We start from the raw sequence: 11,806 nt of genomic DNA, 5'->3' as shown, positions 1-11,806 counted from the left end.
GTAACCTTCAGTTCTTAAACAGAGATATCAATTGTTAAACAGAAGCCTAGTTTATTAAACAGAGACAACAAAATTTAAATTGTAACATCTCATTTCTTTAACGTAAATCTCATTTGTAAAACTACAACCATATCAAATGAAAGGAGAAATGTACATTATAAATATTATACAAATCATAACAATCAAAAAAACTATTTCGATAGTGTATACAGACAAAAAATGCAAAACAAAACCCCTAGCTAGAAATTGCCACGCAGACTAACAAAACCCCGGTAGAAATCCCCCTACGGACTTCGATATCTTCCAACAAAAACATGAGCACAAAAACAAAAACCCGAAAAAAATGCGTCTTTATAGCAGAATAGTTAACATAAAACAATACTCAATACCTTAGATTGCAAAGCCGATGAAATGCCAACTACTTGGCGGGACTTCTTCTTGAGATACCATGGAAAGGGAAAAAGCTAGCAATTCTGAGGGTTGCGCCGATGAGAACAACTCGGAGACGAACATGAAATGGAAAAAGTCGAAGAGCGAGTTGAGAAAAAACAAGTAAATAGCTCAAGTAAATTCGTCTCTTGGGGTTACCCTATGGAAAACCCCCCACTTCCTCTCAAAGCCACCGAAATGGGACTGCAATGACGACTCCCCATGCAGAGGCATTTTCGTCCATAAAATTTGAAAATCACTCGGGTTAACATCATTCACGTCTTTTGGGGGTTTGAAAAACATAGAGTTTAAAAGGAAGAGGTTTTTTTATGAATCGTAGCTAACGAGGTGTTTTTGGTAATATATGCATCTTAGAGAGTTTTTGGCATTTTCAATAATAATAATAATAATAATAATAATAATAATAATAAAGGAAGGCGTGTAAATTACAAGCTTCGCCCTTTTCGTCCTTACGAACGTTTTTCAGGCCATCAAAACCCTAAAAAAACCCTTGGTGTTTTTTTACCAGTTCCCATCTGTCTCCACCTACGGGCTCCGCCTTTCAGCCGCGGCGCCGGCGTTCCGATCCACCTTTCTCCGCCATGGAAGAGGTATGCGAGGGCAAGGAATTCTCGTTCCCCAACCAAGAGGAGCGCATCTTGCTCTTGTGGTCCGATATCCGGGCCTTTGAGAATCAGCTCAAGCGCACGGAGTCTAAGCCTGAGTATATCTTCTACGATGGCCCTCCCTTCGCCACGGGGAAGCCTCACTACGGCCACATCCTCGCAGGCACCATCAAGGATGTCGTCACTAGATATCAGTCCATGTGCGGCTGGCATGTCACCCGCCGCTTCGGATGGGATTGCCATGGCCTTCCTGTTGAGTTTGAAATTGATACCAAGCTTGGCATCCGATCTCGGGATGATGTCTTTGCAATGGGTATTGCCGCCTACAATGAGGAGTGCCGTGGCATAGTCACTCGCTATGTTGCTGAATGGGAGGAGGTCATCACCCGCACTGGGCGCTGGATCGATTTCAAGAACGATTACAAGACCATGGATCCCCAATTCATGGAATCGGTGTGGTGGGTTTTTGCCCAGCTTTTCAAGAAAGGGCTTGTTTACCGAGGATTTAAGGTCATGCCGTATAGCACTGGTTGCAAGACCCCGCTCTCCAACTTCGAGGCGGGTTTGAATTACAAGGTTTGGAGTTTTATGCTTAACCATTGGGTTTTGAAATTAGGATTATGGTTGATTATTATTGGACTTTGTTTGGATTTTGTAGGATGTGCCAGACCCAGCAATTGTGGTTGCTTTTCCTTTGAAGGATGATCCACAGAATGCAGCGCTTGTAGCGTGGACAACTACGCCGTGGACGCTCCCAAGCAATCTTGCTCTGTGTGTTAATGCTAATTTTGTCTACGCCAAGGTTTGTTGAGTAGATTTCAGTTTATCCGATGAGTCATATTTTCATTGTGGACACTTATCTAAAGTTGTAGATTTGCCACAGAGCATGTCTATAATATAGTTTCTTGTTGCTGCTTTTGTTAGTTTCACTTGATTTGGTTGAAGTTCATGGCTTCTTGGTTTCACACTGCTTCTCAGCTCTTAAAAGGCTGCATTTTTGTCTTTCTTATTGTTCCTTGGAATTTCTTTTTTGCTCTGATCCATCTGAAATTCTGGAAAACTACCAGGTTAAGGACAAGTCTAGTGGGGTGATTTACATTGTAGCAGAATCTAGGTTGTCCTCCTTGCCTAGCAGGAAAACAAAGCCCTCTGCTGGAAATTCTGCTGCACAAGAAAGTTCTAAGAGCAAGGGAGCAGCCAATGGTAAATTTGAAAATAAGGGAACAGTTGATGGTAAAGTCAAGAGTGGCTTGGATACTGAAACATATGAATTATTGGAAAAGATAACAGGGGCTTCCCTGGTTGGCAAGAAGTAAGCATTTTTGTTTTTCCAGTTCTGTTCCATCCAATGCTATCTCTTTATTTTGTATAGTGACACCATCGTTACTTCCCTTGTCCCTCATCTTGCATTAATTGTGTAACATAAAGTGAATTTTAATTTCAATGGCTGAATATTGAATCCAATTTTGCAGATATGTGCCACTATTTGACTATTTTGCAGAGTTCAGTAACGCATTTAGGGTGGCCGCGGACAATTATGTCACGGATGATAGTGGAACTGGTATAGTTCATTGTGCTCCAGCATTTGGTGAGGATGATTACCGAGTTTGCGTTGAAGCTGGTATTATTCAAAAGGTTAGAAATTGAAAATGCCAATGACATTTGATTTTTTTTTTACACAAAAGTAACTTAATTTTGGTTCTTTTGGATTTTGATTTTAGACTAAGAACATCGTTGTTCTTTACAAATAGAAGTTGGTGCAGTTGTTTGTGTTGCCATATTACACATATCTCAGTAACATAAAAGGATTACTTGATTTTTTTATGTGGAATACCAGCCATGTTCTTTTACTATCTTAGACATTAGTAATTTTCTGCCTCTGTTTCTAGTTTACTATATCAATGCTGCATGGAAGAAAATCAGTTTGGCTTCCATTGTCAAAACTTATGGTTGTGAGTTTGTATCTTGCATTTGATTTTCCCCCCACATTACTTGTTCCATAGGATGAGGACCTTGTTGTAGCAGTTGATGCTGATGGGTGTTTTACTGAGAAAATTTCGGATTTTCATGGTCGCTACGTGAAGGATGCTGACAAGGATATTATAAATGCTGTAAAGGTAAGGAAACTGCTTGTTAACACAGTTGTTATTTAATCAATGTGTAATCTATTTTGCGTACAATAAATTACTCGGCCTATTTTCTTATTACATGTGTGCTCGTGTGTGTGTGACTTGGTCTATAGTAATGCTAAAATATGTTGAAGTTTTTAAAGAACAATCCTTCAGATAATGTTTTACAATTTGCATGCATTGTGACTTTGAGGTTATGCAACTTCATAACATTTATATTTTGTTACTTGTAGTTTTTCTTTTCTTTTTAACTGTCAGAATTTTTTACTTCATAGACATCTCCACCCTATCTCTTCTGTATTTGGACATCCTTGTTTGAGGTAAAAATTCAATGCCAATCCAATGTTGCATACCTTGAAAGTTTACATCAATATGGGGAGGAGCTTGTCCCTGTCAAAGTACTTTGTGGACCATAGATGGATCTATGGCATGAATATTTGTCAAAATATGTCTGAGCATGCTTTTTGTCAGATGCATATTGTGAGCTTGGTTTGTATTAAAAAATGGGATAGAGGACATGTTGAAATCTTCTATCCTGGCCTTTTGAAATCCAAATGATAATTCCTCCTTTTCCACCAGAAAACAAAAATTTAGCTATAATTATTGTCCACCATGGTGCCTATCTTGCAAAAACATCATGCGGACATTTTTCTCACACTGCCATTGTGCCTGTTTAGATTGATTGCCATTATCTTTGGGTTTCATCTATGAAAGTATAACCACTATTATGCCTGAACTTAGCATTTGATCAAAATTAAGGAGCTATATTTTTCTCAGTTTACTTTGATTCAGAATTTGTTCATGCCATTAAACAATTCTAGTGCACATAGAAATGCGAGGTCTTTCTTGCTAATTGTAGCTTCATAATGTAACAGATGTTGTATGTGTGGTTTGTGTTCTTTGTGGGTTCTCAGCATGATTTGAATACTGATAGAGGCAGCCTGAAAATTTTCAGGCAAAGGGAAGACTTGTGAGCACTGGAAGCATGGTGCACTCCTATCCTTTTTGCTGGAGATCGGACACTCCTCTTCTCTATAGGGCTGTTCCTAGCTGGTAAGAGGAGGTTGCTTGAGTTCAATATACTCTTTATTATGTCTATCTGATGTCCTCACTTCGGTTATCTTATTTATGTATGAGCTAATATTTTGCTGTCTATACATTTTATCTTATTTATGTATGAGCTAATATTTTGCTTATCTACAGCTGCCCACCTGCTAACATTTGTGTAATTTTTCTAGGTTTGTGTCTGTTGAGAAGATTAAAGATCAATTGCTAGAGAGCAATAAACAAACATACTGGGTGCCTGACTATGTTAAGGTCTGAATTTTCTGCCTCTCTTCTATTGAAGTTCATTTACAACACTTCTCTGAATTTGGTCTTCCTTTTCTCTCAACTACTTGTTTGCAGGAAAAACGTTTTCATAATTGGCTTGAGAATGCTAGAGATTGGGCTGTTAGCCGAAGTAGATTTTGGGGGACTCCTCTACCAGTATGGGTTAGTGAGGACGGTGAGGAAAAAGTCGTTATTGATTCAATTGATGAACTTGAAAGACGTTCGGGCATTAAGGTCTGTTATAAATTTTTATGTATTATGTTATATCTGGTTGTTTGCTGTTTGTGGTATCATGACTGAATAATAGCTTCTTGCTTTCCAATTTTTCTATTTTCTGCATCAATTATTATGTTAAATTTTTGCTTTTATTTTTTGTTTTGTACTTATTGTATAGGCTACTGATCTACATCGCCATTTCATTGATCATATCACCATTCCTTCTAGCCGTGGTCCTAAACATGGTGTTCTACGCCGTGTTGATGATGTGAGTAATTTTTAACCTCGTTTTATTGAACAACTTGAACTAGTAGTTTTTTAATTCTTCTTCACAGTGGAGTGCTTTTGGGAGTTTGAGTATGTAAGCCACGCATCATTGTCACCATACATTAACATATGCTACTCTTTAGTTTGGAGCATAACTTAAAGAAACTCAAACTCTGCCCCATATTGTGAAAATGTAGTTTAAACTAGTTGTAAATTTCGAGGCTACTGTAATCATTAAACTTTAACTTCCAGATTGGTAGTTTAGTTAATTGCGTATTTCTTGGTTATTGTGATAATTATCTCAATTCAAGGTTTGAATATATAGTTGTGTAGCTGCTGATGTATTATTTGTATCCTTTATATTGGTGTGGCTAGTTTGTTGCATTTATGATACCCTTTCATACAAATGCTTTTGCGCCCTAATTTATGCTTATGAGAAATGTAGTCCTTGCATAAAATTTGTGTTAGTTTTTCCTTGCCTTCTCAATTAATGGAGTAGAACCTCTTCCATTTTCTCGTTGGAAGCTTGATTATATGTTTAAGTGCAGATTAATAAAATATATACGCTCTTAACTTGTTTTGGGGGAGCGCCCAATTGATTATCAAATCTAGAGTTGCAAGTTGAATAGAACTATTGGGCTCATTTGGATTCACTTCTTAAAAAAAGTGCCTGACTTAATTTTGGAAGCATTTTTTTTTAGAAGTGCTTACATAGGAGTTATATATTTGGATGCCTAATTGATAAGTGTTTCTATGAGTAAGTCATGCCCCTTTGGTCTTCTTATGTGTGTTTGGGTGTGTGCATGTGGAGGTGTTTCTAAACTATGAAATTGCCATTTAGGACATATGCAATCAAAATTTTCTTTTATGCAAATCCAATATAAATTAGTGCTTAAGAAATATATTAACACCTTGGCATCCTAGGAGAGGATTGCTGGCCAAGTGGGGAAGATGAAGAAAACCTTAGATTGGGGAAAAGTTGTGGTTTTATGTTTGTGTACAGGGATAAAAGGTTGTAGTGTGTTTTCAAGTATATTTTGGTCAAAATAATTAAAGTTGAGAAGTTTCTCATGGCAGGCTAAGTGGAGAAGATGAGAAAAATCTTAGTTTGAGAAAAAAAGGCTGTCATTGTCAATAAAAAAAAAGAAGTCTTGGTTTTGTTTTTATATTTAGGGACAAAAGGGCAATAGTGTAATTTTGTCAATGGTCATTTGATGAAAATAATTTAGCCTAGGTGCTTTTTCACACATGCATAATAACTTTCTCTTTTTGCTCTGCAGGTGTTTGACTGCTGGTTTGAGAGTGGGTCTATGCCATATGCTTATATTCATTATCCATTTGAGAATGTTGAACTCTTTGAAAAGAATTTTCCTGGTCATTTTGTGGCTGAAGGCCTTGACCAAACTCGTGGGTGGTTGGTTTCTTCACCAAATCCTTTTATTTACATTTGTGGAAAAAAGATTCTGTTTATGTTTTTTGGTGCATCTTGATACCCTTTCTTTTTCATTGTCAGTCCAACTACATGATAGTTTTTCCCATTGAAATTAATATTGTGTGGTCTTCGGATGTAATTAACATTTTCTGTGTGTAAACTGTGCTATTTTCCCTCGGTTTTGTTGTTTTGATTCATATTCATTTTATCTCAATATAATGTCATGATTTTTCAATTATGATTTTGGGATTTGTTTCTTGTGTGATTTCTTGCGGAAATAGCAAACTTTACTAAATACCTTGTCTCTTGATAGTGAAGCCTTGGATTTGTATTTTGCAGGTTTTATACTCTCATGGTACTTTCTACTGCTTTATTTGGAAAACCAGCATTTAGAAATCTCATCTGCAATGGCCTTGTTCTGGCAGAGGATGGAAAGAAGATGAGCAAGAGGTTAAAGAACTACCCTTCGCCCATGGAAGTAATTGGTGATTATGGAGCTGTAAGTAGTCTATCTATGATATACTTATAAACTATGTCTCTACTGTTTTATGTTGCACATTTATATGACATTTACAAGTTTACATGTGATTTGTCATCTTAGATGTTCTCTTCTCTCCACATTTAGACTTGTACATGTGTGTACCACCTATATACGTAAATATGCATTTGTAGTTATATTATAAATTAAAGTTCACTTTGTGTTCTTGTTATACTTGAATTTTTGCAGGACGCATTACGACTATACCTTATCAATTCACCTGTTGTCCGTGCTGAGCCATTGAGGTTTAAGAAGGATGGCGTGTACAGTGTTGTGAGTAACATCATTTTAAGCAATTTTTCCCCCTGCTTTAGCTTGTTTCCATCTGTGTTCTTTTATGCTCATATTTTTCCTGTTTCAGATCACATCTGTCTCTCATTTTTTTTTCTATGATCCATTCATGTAGGTCAAAGATGTCTTCCTTCCGTGGTATAATGCTTACAGGTTCCTTGTTCAAAATGCTAAGAGGCTGGAGGTTGAAGGTTTTGCACCATTTGTGCCCATTGATCTTGCAACTCTCCAGACATCTTCAAATGTGCTTGACCAGTGGATCAATTCTGCTACTGAAAGCCTTGTTCAATTTGTTCGACAAGAAATGGATGCTTACCGTTTGTATACGGTTGTTTGTTTACCCATATAATAGCAGTGATATAATCTAAGTCCTGTGCTGTGCTAACTATGATTTTTTTCATTTATACAGGTTGTGCCATATCTTCTGAAATTTATTGACAATCTGACAAATATATATGTAAGATTTAATCGGAAGAGGCTGAAGGGCCGTACTGGAGAAGATGACTGCAGAATCTCATTGTCAACACTATACCATGCAAGTACTTCGTATTATTTCCAATGCGTAGTAATTCCTTAAGTTCTTGGCATTTTGTCATATCAATTTATTGTGTTATTATTCAGTTAATTTGAAGCTTCTGTTCCTCCTGGGGACTTTGTAATTTTTAAATGTTTATCACAATTGAAGAATTTTTGTTTTGGTTTTTCACGAGGAATATCAATGCAAATTTTAGTTAGTGGGGTTCAGCTACTACCGAGTTATGCATTTTAGTTTAAACTATCTTTTGGCCTATCATCACTTTATTCAATATTGTTATTTTATGTTGATTTGCTTTTGGTTAAGCAATTTTTGAATCTTATAGTGCATCTTTCGATATCTTATTCTGCATTGCAGGTGCTTTTAACTACTTGTAAGGCAATGGCTCCATTTACGCCTTTCTTCACTGAGGGTCTGTATCAAAACTTGCGCAAAGTTTTGGATGGTGCTGAAGAAAGTATTCATTACTGTTCTTTTCCTTCATCGAAAGGAAAGGTTGCATCTTCTTCCCAAAATCTTTTGAGTGATATATTCATGTGTCAGAAGAAATCTGCTCGTTTTACGTCATTGTTTGTCTGATGTTTTCAGAGGGAGGAGCGCATTGAACAAAGTGTGACAAGGATGATGACCGTCATCGATCTTGCTCGTGCCATCAGAGAGCGTCATAACAAACCTCTCAAAGCACCATTAAAGTATATTCAGCTACTTCTCCGGCTTTGTGGTTTATTTATCCAATTTTTGACAAAATTTTCCTTTTACTCAACCACAGGGAGATGGTTGTTGTGCATCCTGATGCAGATTTTCTTGAGGACATCACAGGCAAATTACGAGAGGTATGTAAGATTTAAGAATCCATCCTAAGCCTCATTTAGCTTCATAAAAAATGGTGTGTGATCTTGTTTGCCATAAGTTCATATCACCTTTTATTTATGATTGATAGTATACTGTATTGACTATCTAAATTTTTGCTCCATTCTTATTCATTATATCATCCTCTTCTTTTTGTGTTGGTGATTTGTATTTTGAATTTTTTATTCTGTTTAAATAATTTCTTCAATTTTTTGAATAAAGTATGTGATGGAGGAACTGAATGTCAAAGCTATCATTCCATGCAATGATCCTTTGAAATATGCTTCTTTACGTGCTGAGCCTGATTTCAGGTATATTTCCTGAACTTTTTTCCACTTATTCAATGTTCCAACATAATAATTCGCTCAATATAGTTATTCGATGCTGTTTGATCTAATCCATAGTTTGCTTTTGCAGTGTATTAGGTAAGAGACTGGGAAAATCCATGGGAACTGTTGCCAAGGAGATCAAGGCAATGTCACTGCCTGACATCCTAGCATTTGAGAAATCTGGTGAAGTCACAATTTCTGGGCACTGTTTGAAGCTGAATGATATCAAGGTTACATCTACATGTCAAATTTTTCGATATATATGGCTTATTGGCATTTTTATATGACATATGTGCAATTCACAGCTTTTATTCTTTTATCACATCACGTGCAAAAATATTTCAGCCAGATTTATATGCAATAAAAATGTAAAATGCTTATTAATTTTGGAACTAAAGTTTCACAAGTAATTAGAATAGATGAGCCATAAGTATAAAATAATTGAATATGTGTGTCATTTCATAAATAACAATGGTCTTGGTATGAGTGACTGCACTGAATTTCAATAATCTGAACTTTTATATTTCTTCCTAGAACGAGGTCTTGGGAATAAATGGTGCTTTGCAATTATTAAGCTATATTATCTGTAGGTAATAGCTGGATTGTGGAAACTGTTATCACTCGAGTAGATCTGCACTGTCTGATGTAGAATAAACCTTTCGCATGATAAGATTTGGCTGAATGATGTTTTTTGTGTTTAGGTTGTAAGACAGTTCAAGTGTCCAGACAATGTAACCGATAAGGAGATTGATGCTGCTGGTGATGGTATGCTCTTTTTCTCATGTTTCAGCCAAACTGTAAACCATAAGATGATTTTGGTGATCAATTGACATCCTCTTTTTGTTTAGGCGATGTTCTGGTGGTATTGGACCTGCGGGCAGATGAATCATTGTTTGAGGCAGGACTTGCTCGTGAGGTAGCTATGAGTGTCTTTATTGTGCATTTTACTTGTACTATAATAAGTTCGATCTCTGGACAACATTTTCTTTACTATTTGTTTGCTACATAAAAATTGATAAAGGTGGCAACTCTACTATGAGACACTGACCAATACTTCTTTGGGTGTTTTCCACTGCCAATTTTTTTTTTATAATCTCCTTTAATGAAGACCATTTTTCATTATAGTGGTTGCCTCCAGCAGCATCTTTAAGAATTATTTTAGGCTCTTCAAGCTTTATTAAAATAAAAGTCCTTTCTTTGCCAAAGAGTTCAACTTGGATCTTTTGAGAAAAAGCAAACACTCTTAGGAAGCCATCTTGACAAGTACTTCAAAAAGTAGTGTAAAAAAATGATCAACCCTTTCACAGAAATATTTGTGTAATGATACATCATTTTGACCTGGCGTATGGGTTACAGATATTTATATAAGGTGCTTATTGCCCAATATCTTAAATGCTTTCATGTCTACTTGTTTTCTGTTCGTACTTATGTTCCACTAGTGCATACTTTTCAGTAGCCATTGTGGGCCATTGTGTATCTTGTTGATCAAATATTCTTACTGTGTATTCATAATGCAATTAATTAAATTTGTCTTTGGTTTGACATCCTTCTATTGTATGCCTATATATTGTTTGGTGCCCCTCGGCTATGCTGGCTTGAAAAACCGATTTCTGATGGCTGACTTGATTTTTAAAATTCTATTATGTAGGTTGTTAATAGAATTCAGAAATTGCGCAAGAAAGCTGGCCTAGAACCAACTGATATTGTGGAAGTTTACTATGAACCGCTTGATGATGGAAAGCAGATTTTGGAGAATATTGTTAGTTCACAAGTATGTTCTTGATGGAAATATGCTAATTGCTTGTTATTTTTTGTTTCAGTGGCCCTGTTTATAAGCTTCCTAATTACACTACCTCATGGCTGCTTCTTTTCGTCAAATTGCTTGGCAGGAACAATACATCCGAGAATCCCTGGGTTCTTCCTTGCTACATCATACTTTGTGTCCTCCCCAAGCTGTCAGTTCTTTCTCATTTTCTATACTCAATATTTTCTGAATTTAATATGGTGAGGTCTCAACTTATTATACCTTCTCTTCTACTGCTCACAGGTGGTATTCTATAAGGAGGAATATAGAGGTGTATCTGGTGTTTCATTCATCATCAGCTTAGCAAGGCCTGCACTTATCTTCAAATCAGAAGCTATTCTCAGATTATTTTCAGGTTGCTCTTTTATTTCAAATTAATCTTAATGTATTCCCTGTGATGTATTCTCATTGTTTGGTTGTCTCAGGAAACAAAATGTATGCTGAAGCCTTGCAAACATATCTGTTATCCAGAGACTTGTCAAATTTGAAGTCGGAGTTTCAAGCTGAGAAGGGCAAGGTTTGTGATTCCTCTGGTGGTGATATTATGATTTACATGCTACTCCATCAAAAGAAAGTTTACATTTGAAAACTTGATTTGATGACATATTTTGCAATTATAACTCTTGCAGAAAAAGGTTGGATGCCTCGAGCATCTGCCCGAGGTTGAAGTTGAGTTAGGAAAACATCTTTTCGTAAGTGTCGGGGATTACTACTTGAGCAGAACAGAATAGATTCATCATGCATACATCCGCAATTTTTTCGTCTCTCCAAATCTTATTGACCAGGCCACAGCCCATATTGTTCATATTTCTTTTAAAGGCAAAAGCTTTATTATTATTATTATTATTATTATTATTATTATTATTATTATTATTATTTTAAAAAAACTGCTTTGGCAAACTCTTAGAGGAAAACTTATGTTGTTTTGATCGGTAAGAGTGATTTTTATCTATGAGGATGGCAGATAATAGGCCTATCATTTTCAAAATTCTCGTTAATTATTTCAAACAGTTATTCACAATGTTATCG

General features: G+C 36.2%; 1 protein-coding gene across 2 annotated transcripts; it reads left to right on the top strand.

The window, feature by feature from the left end:
* The first annotated feature begins 946 nt into the window (after window positions 1-946).
* On the top strand, window positions 947-11,765 carry LOC120249599 (isoleucine--tRNA ligase, cytoplasmic-like). 2 transcript variants are annotated; one of them, XM_039258166.1, is made up of 26 exons: window positions 947-1,631; window positions 1,714-1,857; window positions 2,123-2,367; window positions 2,528-2,690; window positions 3,059-3,172; window positions 4,140-4,237; window positions 4,423-4,501; window positions 4,592-4,750; window positions 4,911-5,000; window positions 6,280-6,406; window positions 6,857-6,930; window positions 7,159-7,242; window positions 7,376-7,588; window positions 7,670-7,795; window positions 8,153-8,290; window positions 8,384-8,487; window positions 8,565-8,628; window positions 8,867-8,955; window positions 9,062-9,203; window positions 9,675-9,738; window positions 9,822-9,889; window positions 10,622-10,744; window positions 10,863-10,928; window positions 11,021-11,132; window positions 11,203-11,294; window positions 11,407-11,765. In XM_039258166.1, the coding sequence occupies exons 1-26, from the start codon at window positions 1,032-1,034 to the stop codon at window positions 11,506-11,508; spliced, it is 3,480 nt and encodes a 1,159-aa protein (XP_039114100.1). In that variant the 5' UTR covers window positions 947-1,031; the 3' UTR covers window positions 11,509-11,765. The 2 variants fall into 2 exon arrangements, with proteins under 2 accessions (XP_039114100.1, XP_039114099.1); XM_039258165.1 differs by having other exon boundaries at window positions 6,280-6,413; window positions 6,771-6,930.
* The last annotated feature ends 41 nt before the right edge of the window (window positions 11,766-11,806 follow it).

The sequence above is a fragment of the Dioscorea cayenensis genome, chromosome 19 (assembly GCF_009730915.1).
Source record: "Dioscorea cayenensis subsp. rotundata cultivar TDr96_F1 chromosome 19, TDr96_F1_v2_PseudoChromosome.rev07_lg8_w22 25.fasta, whole genome shotgun sequence".
Classification (NCBI taxonomy): Eukaryota; Viridiplantae; Streptophyta; class Magnoliopsida; order Dioscoreales; family Dioscoreaceae; genus Dioscorea; species Dioscorea cayenensis.
This window is presented reverse-complemented; position numbering and strand designations above follow the sequence as displayed.